General features: G+C 39.4%; 1 protein-coding gene across 1 annotated transcript in view; it reads right to left on the bottom strand.

Moving 5' to 3' along the window:
• Positions 1-19,058, bottom strand: part of NINL (ninein like) — a 1,970,063-nt gene that overhangs the window by 1,473,902 nt on the left and 477,103 nt on the right. Inside the window, exon 5 of the mRNA XM_044057633.1 lies at positions 10,006-10,072. Coding sequence (XP_043913568.1) covers positions 10,006-10,072 — 67 coding nt within the window. The remainder of the gene's footprint in view (positions 1-10,005; positions 10,073-19,058) is intronic.

Below are 19,058 nucleotides of genomic sequence, written 5' to 3'. Positions count from 1 at the left end.
TTGGTTCTGCTCAAATAATAACGCAACTGCCTGTGAATATCCAAAGTATGCAAAATTTTCTCTCCTTTATTTTGGGGGTTTGCATAAAAAGTAGGCAAATGAATAGTTTGGTTTAAGGCCACACTAGAAACCACTTTAGGCATAAAGGAAGGATTAGTACGCAAAGATACCCTATCCTTATGAAAAATCAGGAAAGGCTCCACTGCCATAAGGGCCTGTAATTCAGAAACCCTTCTTGCAGAGGTAATGGCCAACAAAAAAGCAGTTTTCCATGACAAATACTTTAACTCGGCCGAAGCTGCAGGCTCAAAAGGTTGTAAAGTAAGCTTTTCCAACACAAAATTGAGATCCCAAGCAGGAGTAGGAGCTCTACGTGGGGGTCTTATATTCTTTGCCCCTCTAAGAAATTGCTTAAACAAAGGGTGAGAGAATAAAGGAGGGTCACAATCATAGTGAGCAGAAATGGATGCAGCATGGACCTTTATAGAGGAGAAAGAAAAAACTTTTTCCAATAACTCAGTAAGATATTGAAGAGCAACACTTAAATCAGGTTTGGAGACATCAAAGTCCTTTCCTTTGCTCCAAAGAAAAAATCTCCTCCATTTATCAGCGTAAACTTTCCTGGTACTAGGCCTCCTGGCCTCCAAAATAACATTCAAAACTTGTTGTGGAAGCTGAGACCCTCCAGAGTCTAAAACAGAATATGCCAGGCTGTTAGATGCAGAGACTGAATCTTGACATTGAGGAAGTGATTGTCCTCCTGTGACAAAAGGTGCGGAATCAAAGGCAGAGGCCATGGAGGTTCTCGTACTAGACTCCGCAGTAGTGGGTACCAGTGTTGTCGAGGCCAATCCGGTGCTATCAAAATCATGGTTGGCTTGTCTTGTCTGGCCTTCAAAAGTACCTTGGGAAGAAGAGGCAGAGGTGGAAAGGCATATACATGCAGATTGTTCCAACTGAATGATAGAGCGTCCACCATCCAAGCTGTGTGATGAAACATTTTTGTGCAAAACTTTGGCAACTGGTAATTTAGTGGAGAAGCGAACAGATCTATGTCTGCAGTTCCCCATAACACTGTCAATTTTTGAAATACATGAGGATCCAATTTCCACTCGTGAGGATCCACTATTTGTCTGCTCAACACATCTGCTAAGGAGTTCTGTGCTCCTGGTAGAAACCTTGCTTGAAGATTGAGGTGTAGATTGAGAGCAGTTTCCCACAAAATCATCGCTTGTCTGCAAAGAGGGTAAGAATGGGTTCCCCCTTGCTTGTTGATGTACCACATGACAGTAGTGTTGTCTGTTTGAATCAACACCTGCCCTGGGTGAAGTAAGTCTTTGAAAGCCATCAATGCAAACTGGACTGCTAACATTTCCTTCAAGTTGATATGCAAATGTTGGAGTTTGACAGGCTACGTGTCTTGCACCCATTTTCCATTGAGGTGTGCTCCCCAAGCCTTGTCCGAGGCATCTGTCGTTAGAATCTGACTCGCCTCTGGCCGGGTCACAGAGAGTCCCTTGTTTAGGTGACATTCCTGAGCCCACCACAAAAACTCCTTCTGAATGCAAGGTATTATCTGAATGACAGTGTCTAGATCTTGGCAGTGCTGTGTCCATACATTTTGAGATACCATTGAAGCTTCCTCATATGCAATTTGGCATTGGGAAGCACCAGAATACAAGATGCCATGAACCCCAAGGCTTGAAGGACTGTCCTTGCAGTCAGTCTGGACCGTAGAGACATTTGATGAAAATAAAGAGAAAGGCTTCTTTGTTTGTCCGGGGTCAAAAAGGCCATCTGGGAAGCTGTATTCAGTCTCACACCCAGAAAGCACATGTCCTGAGAGGGTACTAGACTGGACTTTGTTTCATTCACAGAATACCCTAGGCATCTTAACACTGCCATCACATACTGTAGATGTTGAAGAAGTTTGTCCTTTTCCTGTGCAATAATCAGGCAATCATCCAAATAAGGATAAATCTGTATTCCTCTTAGTCTGAAAAAGGCTATCACTGGAGCCAGAACCTTTGTGAACACTCTGGGCAGTAGATAAGCCAAAGGGCAATGCAGAGAACTGATAATGTAAATTTCCAGTCCGAAAACGCAGGTACCTCCTGCAACTGGGCCTGATAGGAACATGAAGGTAAGCCTCTTTGAGATCCAGAGTAACCATCCAGTGATCTTTTCCCAACAGAGGTAAAAGCTGTTGTAAAGTCAGCATCTTGAACTTTGGAATGTCCAGATAAGTGTTGAGGATAGATAAATCCAAAATTGGTCTCCACGTGTTCCCTTTCTTTGGAACTAGAAACAGGCGAGAATAAAATCCTAGGCCCACTTCTGACAGAGGAACTGGCTGTATAGCTCCCATTTGAAGAAGTAAAGAAATTTGTTTGTGAGTCTCTATCCTTTGCCGGGGGAGGGACGTCTGGCATGCCCTTGAAAGGAGGCATGGTATGGAAATAGAACTTGTAACCTCGGTTTATAATGTCCAATACCCATTTGTCCTGGGTAACTAAATGCCAATTTTGTTTGAAAAGAGCCAACTTTCCTCCCAAAGGAGCTGCCAGGCAGGAAGAATCTGGCAGCTGAAAATGCAGGTCATTGGGCCTGTTTATGAAAGGAATGGCCCCTGCCTTCACCAGCAGATTGAGCAGGCGAACTCCATTGTCTCGGCCTGAAGGTACTCTGAGCTCTGCCCCTACCACGCCTAGATCTACCCCTAGACTGAGAATCAGAAGAAGGGTACGTCCACCCCTTAGTAGGCCAATTTCTACTAAACTTTGGAGGTTGTACCTGCAAAAAATCTTTAACAGTCTGCATAGACTTAGCCTTGTCTTCCATTTTCTTTAAGACTGACTCCACAGGAGGACCAAACAAAACTTCAGACTGTAAAGGGGCATCCAGAATTCTAGACTTAACATGCTCAGACAAATTCTGATCCTTAAGCCAGGCGTGCCTACGAATAACTGAACCAGTTGCAGCCACCCTAGAAGAAGCCTGTAAAGCATCAAAACCACATTGCAAAGAGTGCTTTCCCACCTGTTCAGAAACATGCACTAAATCCTGCAATTCTTTACACTCTATGCCCTCTGCTAAAGCATCCACTTTAGATCTTAGCTGAGAAAGGAGGAAATTCTGATACTTCAACATATGAAACTGGCAGTTCAAAGCTCTCATCGCTAAAGTAGAAGAGGTATACACCTTCTTACCCCATCTATCCAAAGCTCTAGCTTCCTTATCCAGAGGAACCGGATTCTTAACAACAGAGGCTCTAACACCCTTAGGTCCCTGACTAATAGTTTCTGGGTCCGCCCTAGGACTCTTATACAGATATTTATGAGCCTCAGGCACCCTATAATACCTGTCAGGTTCAACTGGAGCAGGAGGCACAGAATCCGGATTAAGGGAAGCCTCCGAGAAAACATCCGAAACAACATCCAAAACCGGAGGTGTAGCTAAGGGTCTATGCTGTGGCAAAAACAAAAACTCCCTGAGTCTCTTCCGTGAATCAGAGTAATCCTGTCCTTCCCACTTAAAATGCTCCCTCATGGAATGCAGAGTTTCTGAAAATGAAAAATCCTCTGGAGGAGAAGCAGAAGGAGTGGAATCCTCTGCATCAGAATCAGAATAAGGAGGGAAATCTTGAATGTCTTCAGCAGAAGACTCAGAATCATCTGAGGCCTGCTCCAAACTTTCCAACTCTGGCTCCATCCTGGGCCTCTTATCAGGAGGGGGCATAGAACCTCTAATTAAAGAAATCAAATCCTCTGCCATTTTAAGCATGTGCTTTTTAGGCACAGACCCTGAAGAACCAGAACTGACACCAGAGGAAGGCAAAACAGACCTGCCCTTAGAAGGAGCCTTAGGAACAGTAACAGAAGGCCTAACCACCTTAGGCATAGAAGGGAGAATAGAAACCTGAGAGGCCCCTTCAGCCTGACCTGCCTCCTGAGAGGCCACATCTTGTAAAATCAAAGTTTCCCCCTGGGGCTCAACAGAAACTTCAGCCGGATCCAGCTGTTCAGCTGTAGCTTCTGAAGATCCGGCATCCGTAACAGACGAATCATCCTGCCTAGGCTTTAAAGATTTGTCTTTGCGCTTCTTAGTAGAAGCCGGCGTCGGAACATCCGATGGCATGTTATAATTACACCTCTTGCCAAAGACTAACCCAGCGCAATCTAACCTCCGTTTTATAGTGCGCTTATTAAACCTAGCACAAAACCGACACCCGACTACGTCGTGCTCCGGTCCCAAACAAGGAATACAAAGCGAGTGGTAATCCCTATGCGGTATCTGTTTCCCACAAGAAATACAATTATTCACTTTTTCTGACATCCGGTAAATAACTGAGGCAAGAAAAAACAAAAATATTCCCCAACGGGGTACTTAGCCCAACTTGGTATCGGTCTGAAACTCCGAAACCGAAAAATTTCAGAACGCCGAACGGCACTTGCAACGCTGCTTCTGCATCGGACCATGCGGCAAAAAAGACTGAGGATATGACGTCGGTCATGCGCCTTTATACCCTGACGCTCTGATGTCAGTTCTAGGCGCCCATGACCGACGTCAGCCTAATACTTTGGTATTCGGGCCGACCGAGGACCGCGGACTACCCATAAGTAAGGACTGCAGCAATGTGAGATGAAGAACATCAATGGGTTAGCTGCATGGAATACCATTCCTAACATCAATAAATGGATTCAAAAAGGTGTCGGTTTTATGAATGAGAACAGTGTACTGGAAACCTCAGATGTTTCACGGAAACTTGAATTACTTGATCAAAACTGTTTAAGCTAAAAAATATGGCAGCTGGAGAATTTTTATCTAGCTGAAAATATTAAAGTGAACAGAGTGCCGAAGGGCTTTAGGCAGTGGAGATATCCCACTGAGACAGACATTAATTCACCCCTGCATAAAGATCTTATTGCCCTTTTTGACAAGCAAGGGTGTGAATTTATGGAACTTACTGTTCACCATAACACCAAGTATGCTGATAAATTAGCAACTGGGGTAGTCAGATTAAATGAAAGTATAGTCAATGATAAATTGTACCAAGATTATAAAACTGAACATGGGGTGCGTTTTCTGCAGCATCGAGCAGAGCATCGCAAAAACCAAGGGGTACAAAATGAAAAAATATGAACGGGATAGAAGGGATTATGAATTGGGTAAAGCCTACCCCCCACCACCAGCCTCGCAAACATGGAATGAGCTTGATGAACATTCAAGAACTCAGGAAGCAGGGGTAGCGCTTGATAATCACAACATGGAACATGAGGGGAATATGAATGAGGACCATTGGCACAATGATTTTTCATCTAACAACCCCAATTACAAGCAGGATTTTCCACAACCCAGAAGGTCGGAACGACTACAGAACCAACAAAGGGTGGATTACAACAGGAAGAACCATATGAAGGGCCCATATCAGGGCAATGGGACTACTCACTATCAAGGCAATGCACCACCATATGGGGGAGGAGAACTTGAACAGTCATGGAGATGGGAATAATCTAATTTACATGATGGAAATGGATTCAGAAATGTCAGGAGGGAAGGTCCAGTTGTGGTATACGAGAAGGATTTTAAATTATATAATTACACACAGAACACTGTATATGGACTGACATGGCCGATTTTTTTTGCTAAAGGTATGAATTTTGTACCTAAAAATGAAGTTAACTTAACTAATTTATTAACTGATTTAAAACTATATATACATAGATTGAAATTCCAACTGTTATTTAATCAAGACATTGTTACTATTAAGAGCAAGTAGCTTATATAATCCAACGGTGCACTCCACCTTGAGTATGTTTGAACAAATGTGTGAAAGTGCTTTACGGGCACATTATGGAAATAATAAAAAAAGAAAGAAAAATGATAGCAATGACATAGGACAGGAAATCATGGATTTCATACATCTGAATGAGTTACGGGTTATGAAACCCCAATAAGGGCGGAGGCATTGTAGTTATGAAGCAAGACATATATAAGAATAACATAAGAATGATGTTACAAGGGGAAACGTTTGAAAAAAGTAGTAGATCAGAACTAAATAGCACATATACAATACTAACAAATCAAATTAGAGACATGTTTATAGAGAGAAGAATAGACATGGATGAGTTTAAATAATTAAATGTTATATCACCCAGAATCCCTACAATTTTTGGAGTGCCCAAAATCCACAAGACTGTTATTAGTCCACCTATGAGACTGATAGTGGATGGTAGGGGCTCCATTACAGTTCTGTGCACTCAGTATATTGACATCAAGTGTAAGCATTATTTAGCGCTCAGTATATTGACATCAAGTGTAAGCATTATTTAGCCCAAGAACAGCATTTATGTAGGGATTCTTGGGATTTCTTTGGCAAAAATGAATACTATTATACTTGAGAAGGAGGACATTACGACTACAATTGATGTAAAGGATTTATATACCATCATCCCACACTATATAGCTTTAGAATGGACTAGGGAATATTTGGAGAACAAAAGTTTGGGCCAAACAATAGTCAATATTATAGAACTATTAGAAATCGTTCTTACTAATAATTTTATATAATTTGAAGAATATATTTACAAACAAAAAGGAGTTGCTATGGGCTCCCCGGTGGGGTCATTCTTGGCAAATATAGTCATGATTGAATGGGAACTGAGGCTTGTACACAACAGTATTCATGTGGGAAACATCAAATTCTATTTACACTGTTTGGATGATATATTCCTCATACGGGGGAATGATGAGACTACACTACAAATTTTTTTACAATATATTAATGAAAGTACAGAGTTCCTTACATTTACATGTCAATATGACAAAAATGAGATGCCATTTTTAGATATTATGCTCAAAAAAAGTATGACTTGGGTGAATATGTGGCTAGCATATACAGAAAGCCCACCTACTTCAACATGTTATTTCACTTTTCTAGTTGCCACCATTTTAAACAGATAATGGCAGTGGCAAAAGGTCAACTGGTAAGGGCAGCCAGAATGAACACCTTGGATGCACATTGCTATAAGGAAGTTGACATTCTAACAGGCATGTTAACCAGGAGAGGTTATCCACCAAAATTATTAAATGAGCTAACCCTAGAAGTCACATCCAAAAGAAATAGAGGGTTCTATCAAACTATTTTGACAGGCAACTCACAAGTGAAGTAACTACCAGTATTAACAGTTACCATAGTAATAATCTCATCTTATCTCCACCCTACTTTATGCCTCTCCAATATATACCAACCTAAGGCAATGTGATCTAAACAAGCTAGAGACATGCTACAACAAAATCGCCAAATACGCCACAGGGGCATCCTACCATAGTCACCACTGTCTCTCACTTGCTGAACTGGGCTGGCTTGAACTCCCTCACCTCCTTCAATGGTATCAACTTACACTCGCCCACAAACTAGTAAACCATCCACTAAATGTCCCATCCCTCCAGAATCTACTCCAACCCTATCACACTACCAGACCGCTAAGATCCAGCAACATAAATCACTTGTAGATTACTAAAGCCAATAACTCTGCTGGTGAAGCACTATTCTCTTGCACCATAGCCAAATTATGGAACTCCCTCCCACCCACAATTACCTCTGTACCATCACGTACCCACTTCAAAACTTTACTAAAAGCGCACCTAAAAACATGCTGGCTATGCCCTTGCAACTCCCATTCTAATATCACCCACCCCATCCACCCACTACCTTTCTTTCCACCTCACTAACTACCTTGATTATAGCAAGCTCGGATGCTCATAAGCCTACTACTTATTATACAGCAGGAACATCTTATTGTAACAATTGTTAATGTCTGTTATGTACTTCGCAGATGATAAAGATTCTAGTTATCTACTGATGTACTATGTTCTTTATCTGTAACTATGTTTGTAACGGTTAATTGCTATGTTGATCAAATTGTTAATTGCTATGTAAATCCAATGTGACTACTGTCTGTATATTTTAACTGTGGAGCTTTTCTCCCCGGGCCTCCGCTGAAAATGGACATATGTCCAGTCGGACACTCCCGGTCAACAAATGTAGATAAATAAATAAATAAATAAATAAAATAACAAAAGATACAGCAGTGCCTTCATTACAACTTTTAACGAGGCTAGTGGAAACATTAAATGGATTATGAATAAGAACTGGAAAGTGCTGTATGAACATTTAAATATAATTAACGGCATTGGTGAAGCACCCATTATTATTTATAGAAGGGGGTGTAATATAAAAAATAAGGTTGAAGCAAAAAGGAAAACTATAAACTCTTCAATAACAGGATGACAAAACGTGGCAGATGCAATTATTGCAAATATGTATTTGAGGGCACACATATTAATACAAAGGGAAGGAAATTAAATATAAAAGGTAAATATAACTGTGATACTAGAGGAATAATTTATGTTGCAAAATGTCAGGGATGTGAAGGATTTTATATCGGAAAAACGGAGAAGTAACTCCGTAATCACATTTACAAACATCTATATGAAATTAAAAAAGAAAGAACTACAAATGCATTGTTTAGACATTTAAATGAACACCCTGACCACAATTTTAAATTTAGTATTTTAGAAAGAGTGGAGAAAGAAAAAAGGGGGGAGGGCCTCTGGACAGTAATTCTGGAACAACATGAATTAAAATGGCAACTGCAACTAGAAGCATACAGATATCCAGGATTAAATGACCATGTCAGCATAGCACCCATCCTGAAACTAAAAGCTTGGGAAAGATGAAATAATTTTTTAGGAAAATTTACAGTAGTTTATTAAATGAAAAGTATTTAATTATTTGTATATATGGAATGTATTTATGAAACTTACATGAACTAATATTTTAAAACAGTATAAATAGTATGCATTATTTATGTAATAAATGAATAGAATGGTTAGTGTACACATATATAAGGGACGTATCAAATAGGGGAAATGTTACTTTAAATTTCAGGATTTTGAAAAAGTCACGATTCATTAAGTTTACCTAAATGGCTTGACATCTGTTATACATTGTATCTGATGAAATTTTAAAAGTCTTAAAATGAAAGCGGTTATACGCTTACTGGATTGCATCTTAGATTTTGTTCAAGGATTAAACCTGTGTTTTTAACGGATTGGACTCAAACTGCTTTATTTCCAGCAACAAGCATTCATAGTTTGTGGTCTTGGAACTATATAAATTAGAAACTAACTAACTCTGACAAAGGGAGAGCAGTAGGACCTCTAAATTAAATGGACCAAGATACCAAGGAATAACAAACAGACGCATACACTAGTACTACTAGCCTTTAAACTAAAACGGGCGATTAGCTCTCTAATTTAAATGAGCTAAATGACCTAACTAACAAATTGTAAGATTATACTAAACAACACACCACTACAATAAACTATGGAATACAATAAGGCCTGCGAAAAAAATGACGGCCCAACAACAGCAACCAACAGCGGAAAGAGAGAGAAAGTAAACTACATGCTAAATCTAACTATTTAATTCTATATAAACAACACAAATGTAAGAATCCTAAAATTTTAAGCTAGCTAGGTGAAAAAGACAAAAATTTAGCCACGGCAAAGAAGAGCACATCCAACCTCGTAAAGTGGCAAACGAGATCTGGAGAGTTGCACCACTGCATCATCGGATACCTATCTGCCACGAGCCAAGTTTGAGACTTCCAGCTGTGTATTTGCCGAAGTCAGAGCAGTGGATCGGCTCCGAACCCATCCAAGTAAGAATGAAGGCGAGATAGGACAACATAACATCTCAAAACAATTACAATATTTTATGTTTAACTCCCTTTAGTCTGTGCAGCTACAAAACAGCATATGTATTTGGAAAATGAGAAATCTTTGAGAGGAACGGTCAAAACAAAAGTGAGCTATTAGTAGAAAAAAAGGTAAACCAATCTTCATAGGTCACAATGATCATACATTCAATGAGGTATACAAAAGTATATAGTATAAAACAGCACAAAACTTCATGTCGAAAGTAAAGCAATGCACTACCTTGTGCTTCAAACATTTCATTTTGCAGCTCTTTATTGCTCTCAGGTTCTTCATCAGATTTGAGGCTCTGAAAGAAAAAGCAAAGTGGTAACAGAAGTTATGACAATTCTGTACATGCTACTACAATATAAAAATGCTACCCTGACCAAGTTTTCACAGTACTAGATTTCAGGAGCTTGGACTAAAATAAGGATCTTCAGTTACATTAAAACATGTATACAGTATATGAATTCTGATGCCATTTAATCAAAATCAATCCTTAATATCTACCATTTCCTTTTCTTGTCTGAGAGCTAAGCCAATCCACAAACGATACAGAAAGATCCTTGGCCCTATCTTGCATGTTTATTTGTATTTATTTTACATTTATTTACCAGAGTAGAGCACTGATCAAACATAACCAAATGAAGGCTTAGCCTATTCAAAAGCGAGTACAATGTTTGGACAGGCCAACCAGTGTGCCCATTGTTAACTGAAAATATACCAACAGAAAAAATCTAGCTTCTGACATATCATTGAGCGGACAGACTTTTCTATTGGTATATGCTTTGGAGGACACAGCAAAAAAATTAGAAAAATCAGGTACGGTCCACAAAACTAAAACAAATGTACCTGATTTTCCTCATATTTTTATACTGTCCTTGTAAATTTCCAATTTTTAATACTTAAAAAAAAAAAAAAATAGCAACATAGTTTCTGTATTTTCCATCACTTATGTACTGATGTACTGTGCAAAACAGACAACGCAGAAGTAGACAGAAGTTCCCTATTACAAATTCATTACTTAAGAAAGGAAAGCAATTTCATTCTTAAATAATGTAATTGCATAATAGCAATAATCCAGGACTGTGCATGAATATATCAGGATTCACCCATGGTTGGCTTTAATCACTCTGGCTTCACCCTTGTGATCAAAACATACCCGCTGTGGGTAAATCCTGATATATCCATGCACAATTGTGGATTATTGCTTAAATAATAAATGAAGCAAACAGAGGTACAGGAGTAGATTTATGTACAGAATAAATAAATGTAGTAATCTGTAATGTAATATAAGCAATACAATAGCAAGGACATTACATACACAACAGGTGGATGTAACAGTAGAATAGCAAAAGGCTACAACAAAGCTGTATAGTTAATGAAAATTAGGGTGTAGGGCAAAATGTGCAGAGGATCAGAAAGAGCAGACTGGAACTGCAGTCCTCCCATTTGAGGCCTTATACTACTTAAATTATTTTTATTTATAATTTGATTACTGGTTAAATGAGCTGGTCTACTGACCCTTTTCAGAAATGCACAGTAATAATTACAATAGAGTGACATACCTTGTACATCAACTCAAAACATAGTAAGACATATTAACATTGATAAAACATTGAATAGAGTCAAATGAGAATACATACAAGTAAAAGAAATAACATTAGAAGACAGTAACATAATAATGTTCATTATACAGTTTAGTAACATTTACAATAAATAAAACACAAGTGCTATGGCCCTTTCAATGAGTCTTCAAGTAAGTTATAAGTATACAGTGAGCATAGATATTAGAACTAAGTAGCCTTGATTAGCCAGTGGCAGGAACATTTAGATTCCTTCTGTAGATACTGCTTAAGGTTTCTTCTGAATGTTTCTAATGTTCTGTAGGTTTTTATTACATTAGGTAATTGATTTGTCTCTTTTTACTTTCTCCATATCTTTTGGGTTTCTAATAACGTGATGGGAATGGACCCCATTCCTAAGTCAAAGTATGAGTGAAGTTCATGAAAAGAGGATGGTTTCAGTATTCGATGTTTGCCAAAATTGCTCTTTGCAGCATCCACAAAGTGCCCGGAACGGACTCCTTCTACAATTCACACTGAGTTACATACGTGTAGTAGTAATACATCCAAGTACGACTGTACATTCAATTTAATGAAAACTGTTGCTCCTACTACTACTGGAACTGTCTTTTTTTTTTACACTGCCCTCATTTCGACCTGCAAATCCTTGTATCTTATGACTTTGTTTCTCTCTGTATGCAAGACACTAATCACTGGGAGTGGTAATTTCAATGATCAATGCTACTTCTGTCTTCTTTACGTAAACTAAGAAATCTGTTTTTTGTGCATCTGTTTTTTGAACTGCTGGTAATGGGTGATCACATGTAGTAACCAAAAAAAGCACTGTGTAGAGAAAAGCGATACACCGGACAGCTCAGGATTATTAGTCAGATAATTTAATATAAAACGTCACGAATAACACAAACACGTCTTTCGTCAGAAATTCAGACTTCAAACCTTTTGATGAAGTCTGAATTTCTGACGAAAAACGTGTTTGTGTTATTCGTGACGTTTTATATTAAATTGTTATCTGACAATAATCCTGAGCTGTCCGGTGTATCACTTTTCTCTACACAGTGCTTTTTTTGGTTACTAGTTGTGGTTGCACTGTTGGTTCGTTTGCTGTTTACTAGTTTCATATGGATCGAGAGGGTGATCACATGTGATATAAACTTCATCATTTTCTATAATGCTTTGTGACTCGAGTTTTCAATGCCTCTCAGCTACTTCAACATTATAATGTTTGCACAATCCCCAGTGCAACAGTCTTGCCACATTATTATGCTTTTCAGTACACAGGCCTTCTGCCATTAGTGTATCACATCCAGCAACAAGATGTGCAACTGTTTCCAATTCTGTTTTACAAACCCTGTATTTGTCTGTTTCTCCAACATGTTTAACGGACTTTGTAAACCAATGAGTACATAGTCAACTATCCCAGGCCGCCAGCATTAATCTTTCCTCTTTTGGTTTAAATTCACCTCTCCTTAACCATTCCTGCATCAGATCCTGATCGACAAGAGGTTGTTTTAGGAATTTTCTGTGCTTGCAAGAATATTTATGCATTTTCCACATTTCTTGCATTTTAATTTGATCCTTTGCATTATATTCTTTCTTTTTTTTTTGGCACATTCAGTTACTGCCTGATTTTTGTCTACTTCTGGTTTGATTTCCATTCCCACTTGACACCAATATGGTTCAACTAAACTAAGCAGGGAAGTCATCTTAGACTTGTTCTACTCGTGCTTTAAAACATTCACTACATTTGGTTCTATGTGGCAGGTCCTATTCCAGACAAAACTTTTTATCCAATAGTTAGCTTCAAGCTTGGTCAAATTAGTGTGGGTGCATTTTATTGGGTGCTTCCAAGTCAGTAGCCTCAGTCCCTTACTTGGAGTGCTCTTTTAAATGGGTGGACACTAGCAAAGTGTTAGAATTTTATATACAAGGGTATTTAAATCTCTCTCTAGATAACAGAAAGACTGTGTAATTTCTCTAAAAGGATGCAGTGATGACAATTGCGACCTGCTACGAGGGCAAATCTGAATATTCTGTTTTCTTCAATTTTAATTTTTTTGTGGTGAAGAATGAAGTATAATTGTGTATTATGACATTTTTGATTATGCCAATTTGTGCAGCTAGACAGATAAGGTGGGAGACATGATAAAATAATTTTTGCTGAGCAGTTTATCTCCTTCAGGATGCCACCAAAACTAGTATGTACATGTGCCAAACAGCATGCACAATTGCAGCAGGTGTATCTCTTTCCATACTTTATTCTGGATAAAAACTGCCACCTCTGGGATCTAACAATATACCATCAACTGAATCAAAGTTACAGTCTATAAATTGCTTAAGTAGGTACCAGCATTACCTCTTCATAGGTCCACTAAAATAGCCAAGTGCTAGAACCTGTAATAAATATTACAATGACTGTGTGCACTGAACTATATCACTTTAATTAGCAGAAAGGGTAAGAATGTCTTGCTGAAAAAAAGAGGATATAAATTATGCAAGGCAAAGGAGAGCCAGACTGTATTTACAAAGGCACTCAGTGACCGGTTATGTGGAACTGCCTAGGATGCTTAAAGCAAATGTGACATCAGACTATCTGCTCCTTATAGTTCAATATTCCTGTAACATTGACACTAACGTAGCAAAATAAAAAACAAGATACCTGAATAAGCACACCCATTCACAAAGATAATGATAAAAATTACAAGTCATATTGCAACCAACAAAACCTACTAGTGGCCAGTACAGATTGTGAAACAAAGAAAGAAAATATGATCTCTAAATGGAAGCATATGAATAAACAGCATGAGACTTTTTTTGCCCATGCTTAATCCTACACCCTTCCTATCCAGTGCTCCACACCCACGCTGGGTCTACCAGCTGTTCTGTTGTTTACCCCCAAGACTTCTCAAATTCTTGATGGGGATAGTCACCGTTCTGCCAGCCAGTTTTTTATGTCCTACCCATGACTCTCCCCTCCCATGTTGGGCATGCATGCAATGGGGGTGTATGGCAAGTCAGAACTGAAAGGACTACAGAATACTGGAATAAACTGGAAATAGTTGGGAAGAAAATGGAATGAGACTGGAATGAATGCCTTTATTTTTTAATTAGCCAGAAATGTGCTGAACAGGTGCCAATCTCTACTTTATGTGCTAAATCTTCTTATACCTTTCAGAATAAAAGTCTGCAAACACTGTAGTTCAGTTAAGAATGTTTTAGTATTTGCAATAGAGGTAAATGTCAACAACATCCGAATCAAATCTTACTGTTTCCAGTAAGAGTGCTGATAAACTGAAATAGACTTAACTGTAATGTTCATACCTTCTGCACTCATACTCGGAATCATTTCTTTTCTCCTGAATATTATAATTAATATTCTAGAATGCTGGACATTAGACCTGACTTCTCCACTCACTCTCACGTGTCTGTACCAAACTTCTGTGGACTGGACTGTAATGACTTTCTGCTCATCACTCCAAACAAACTAACTCACTCACTGTATCTGAAGTATCTCCTAATAATACTAAAGCCCTGTAAATTTCTGCAGGCCTCTTTAACCTTGGTTCCCAAGCCTGTTTTTACTTAATGTACTGCACATTCTGTTAGCACATTTTATTCTTATCAGTATTCTTGACTGAAAGTTACTGAAACGTCTACTTTAATATGGATGCATTTCTAGGCCTTTAAAGGAAACCTAATCTTACATGGCGCATCACACAGCTTCTGCTGCAACTCAGCTATGCTCACCGCCCTTAGCCCTGCTTAAGCTACACCCCCTTGATGCAGCATCTCCAGCTTCCACCTCAGATTGCAAGGAACACTCCCCCCCTCCCTGCCACTCCGTCAATTGTCCAAGCTGCTAATCAAACCCAGGTCAGTTGTGAAGTAGTCAGAGCTTTATCCCTCTAGAAAACTGAAGTGGTGGCATAGAACCATTTAAACAAAGAACGAATATGGAATACAAGAATACAAAAAAGAATTAGTACAACCATACTTACCAATCCTAAATATAATTTAAAAAGAAAGCAGACAAACCGTACATGCAATTTTAGCTCAATTGTTCAACAAGAAGCAATACAAGATAAAACAAAACAAAAAAGACAGAATGGGCTCTTGGAGGATTCTTGGAAGAGCAAAACTTGACAGGCACCCAAATGCATAAAAATCTTGGGATCCATGCTCTGAGAAGGACTACTTTGGGACACAACTTTCAGTGTATTTTGCAACCAGTCATCACTCAAATAACCAAGCTGGCAGCACCACATTTAAAACAGAATAAATAACGGTCAGCAACAAACATGAACCTTGTTGATATTGAACACTGTCCAAAACACAGCGTCTGGTATTGTTTTCTGATATTTTAGTCATTGTACACAAATCATGCCTACATATAATAAAAGCACTTAAATCATAATGAAAGCTTCTCAAAATACAACAGTGGTGAAGTGCTTAGTGTTGCTGCCTCAAAGTACTTGATTCTCCAGTTCAGTTCTTTGCCACACACACACACACACACACACACACACACACACACACACACACACACACACACACACACACACACACACACACACACACTCTTCTACATACTAGGCTAACAACCACAAAGGCCTTTTTAAACCTAGCCATATATCCCAAATGTAGCCAGCAAGTTTGCTGTTCTAGAGATTATTTTTAGGGGTATGTGTAAGCTAGGACATACGTGGTCAAACATTTACAGGTCACCTCTATCCATTAGAGACATAGGTAACAGACCAGGGAAAATTTCTGATTTCCCATCCACTGATCCAGGTAACCTGAATAGGGTCATGGAAGAACTCTGCTTCACATGGATGGAAGCCTGTTCCAGGGAAGCAGTGTTTTCTGAGACACACACCTGTTCCTTCTTCATGTTCTATTTATGTTGCAAGCAAGGTTTAAGTCCCTGGATCAGGTAGTTCTGATATTTGTTTTGCAGATATGCAAGAGGTCCAGAGTGAGATCCTGGGATGTACTGTATGCCAGACACAGATCACCCATCAACAGTCTGTAAGAGACGAGTACAGGGATTGGGCTTCGAGGCGATCCACATAGGGCATGTTGTTAACACCCAGTATTCTTTTTTTTTGTTTGTTTGAGGAACCTCTGTGGACATTCCAGCTGTTGCATGTTCCTCGATAATTACACACTGAATGGGGCACTGTACTCAGTGATGGATCTGAAGAGGGGTTGAGTACAGTGGAACAATGACTTCCTTGGACCTAGGTGCCATGCCCATGCTTATAAGTTGAGAAACCTAGAAGAATTTCTTTATTATCTTCAATACATGTTGGTATAAGCCAGATTATTGTCTATATATGTCCCCAAATCTCGGAATACTGGGTCTACTCTTAGAGGTGTGTTAACAAGGAGATAGTTTCTTGGGGTGGCAGTGTGTCCCAAAGGGTACTATTATGCATTTCTTGGCACTGAGTTTTAATCTGTGACTGTGGCACTAGTTAGTTGTCTGCATTAGACCTTCCTGGAGGATATTAGTGTCTTGGGGGTATTCTGTAACTACTCCCAGTTTGTGATAATCTACAAACGTGATCAGTAAAAGGCCCTTGAAGTTGGCCTCGACTTCTGAAAAGTAGATGCCAAAAAGGAGAGAACCCAGCACTAAGCCCTGTGGGACTCCACTAGTAACCAGATTTCTTTTGGAGGTGGACTCACTTATTCTAACTTCCTGGTTCCTTTTTGAGAGAGCCAGCCAGCAATCTAGTATGTAACATAGGGGGTTTATACCTAACTCCCCAAATTTGTTTACAATGCCTGAGTGAGGGCATTGTATTAAATCTCTTGGCAAAGTCAAAATAGGCAGTATGCACTGTTCTACCCTCATTTTTTGCTTTGTGACCTTGAAGTCTACTAGAATGAGCAGAAATGATCTTCCCTTGACCAAACTGAACAGGGACTGGATCCAGTGTCTGGAGGTTTCCAATGTCATAATTAATCATTTCCATGATGATTCTTTTCCGTGGCTTTGCATACAAGACTATGGAATACAAGAATACAAAAAAGAACTAGTACAACCATTTTGCAGTTTCCAGGAACTATCGAAGGCCCACTCTTATGCAGATGGATGACTGTTGCAGTTCTCCATTCATGTGGCACAAAGCCTGGTTAAATTGTGATGCCAGAAGTCCTGATAGATTGCGTTTCATGCTATCTAGGATGCATCCTGGGATATTATCAGGACCCACCAATGCAATGTTCTTGGCCTTGAAGTGTGCATTTGGAACTTGTTCCCTAGTGATGGCCGGGGGGGGGGGTTGGTATGTTCCATGGTATTTCTTGTGGGAGGGGCTAAAACTGGAGTTGAATTTGTCAGCCAGCAAATTTGCTAGGTCTTCTGTCTCTATGTAGGTGGCTCCATTCAGAATTAGCTCTGTACATTGTTGTGTACAGCCTTTGAGGTTAATGACATCTTTCGTGTGTTCACCTGGATTTTCACCAGATACGCCTGTTTCCTCTCCCACCTCCCAAAGACATGATGAATGAATTTGTGTATGTACCACGAGTGAGTGAGTGAGTGTGTGTGTGTGTGTGTGTGTGTGTGTGTGTGTGTGTGTGTGTGTGTGTGTGTGCGCGCACTCGCACGCATCCTACAAAGACTAAAATCCTATCCATGATTAATTCCCTGTTAGGATAGGCTCCAGTTTCCTTGTGATCATGAACTGGATGAAGCAAGCAATGCAACTGGAAAATGAATGAAAGAAAACAATTAAATACTGACAGTAAAGTGTGATGTTAACTGCACATACGCACAAGCAAGTGCGCACGCAAGCGCACACACTTCAAATTTAGGCAGAAGAATAGAAAACAAGAAAGGGACGGCAAAGACAGAAAACACTGAGAAAAGTAGATGAATGGACTTGCTGCCAAAGTTTGAAACATTCATGCTCAGCCAGGGACATGCATTGGTATTGTGGAAGACCTGAAGACTCTGTCAATGGGGAAAGTTGTAGCCTAAAGAATGTTTCAGAAGTCTAATAGAACCCTTTGACTCCTATAATTCTGTAGGACAATGACCAGTAAAATATGCAAATACCACAACAAATACAGTTACATAATAATTTTCCATAACAGTAGATGTCCAATTGATTACTGGCAGTTTGTACAAAGGGTTAAGGTTGTGAGCTGCAGTTCCTGTGGTACAGAGTTTGATTACCTCAGCCTTCATTTGCCTGCTGTGTGACCTTGAGCAAGTCACTTAACCAGATATCACTCCCAGGTTAACCACAAAAAGGGACTTTGTCCTGTGGGCCTACCTGGTTAAATTATTATGATGATTGATATCATCACTGTTGCAGTATTACTAACCATTGAGTTATTTTGTCACGGACAGCTGTACATCTAGACAAGACACCCAAGTCTTGGCATCTTCCTCTCCTGCTATACATCTGATGGATTACCAAAGAGTGCCAAGGGTACAAATTACACAATGAACAAATGGGCACAAATTACCTCAGAACATTTTTGCCTTAGACCCAAAAGCCAGAAAGCGAATAAAGACAAGATGTCACCAAAAAAAACCTCATGTTATCAGAAAGAGAGAGAAAAAAGATACCATCTCAGTCTAAAAAAAAAGGCAAATGGGAAAGCGGGAGGGAAAGATGCAATGCTGCAACAGTGATCAGTCAGACATCTACTGCTATAGTGTGTTCTTACACAACTGTACTACTTCCTTTC

Source organism: Protopterus annectens, chromosome 1.part2 (genome assembly GCF_019279795.1).
Source record: "Protopterus annectens isolate FY-2018-M chromosome 1.part2, PAN1.0, whole genome shotgun sequence".
Lineage (NCBI taxonomy): Eukaryota > Metazoa > Chordata > Ceratodontiformes > Protopteridae > Protopterus > Protopterus annectens.
The sequence above is the reverse complement of the archived record's forward strand: the minus strand, read 5'-3'. Positions and strand labels throughout refer to the sequence as shown.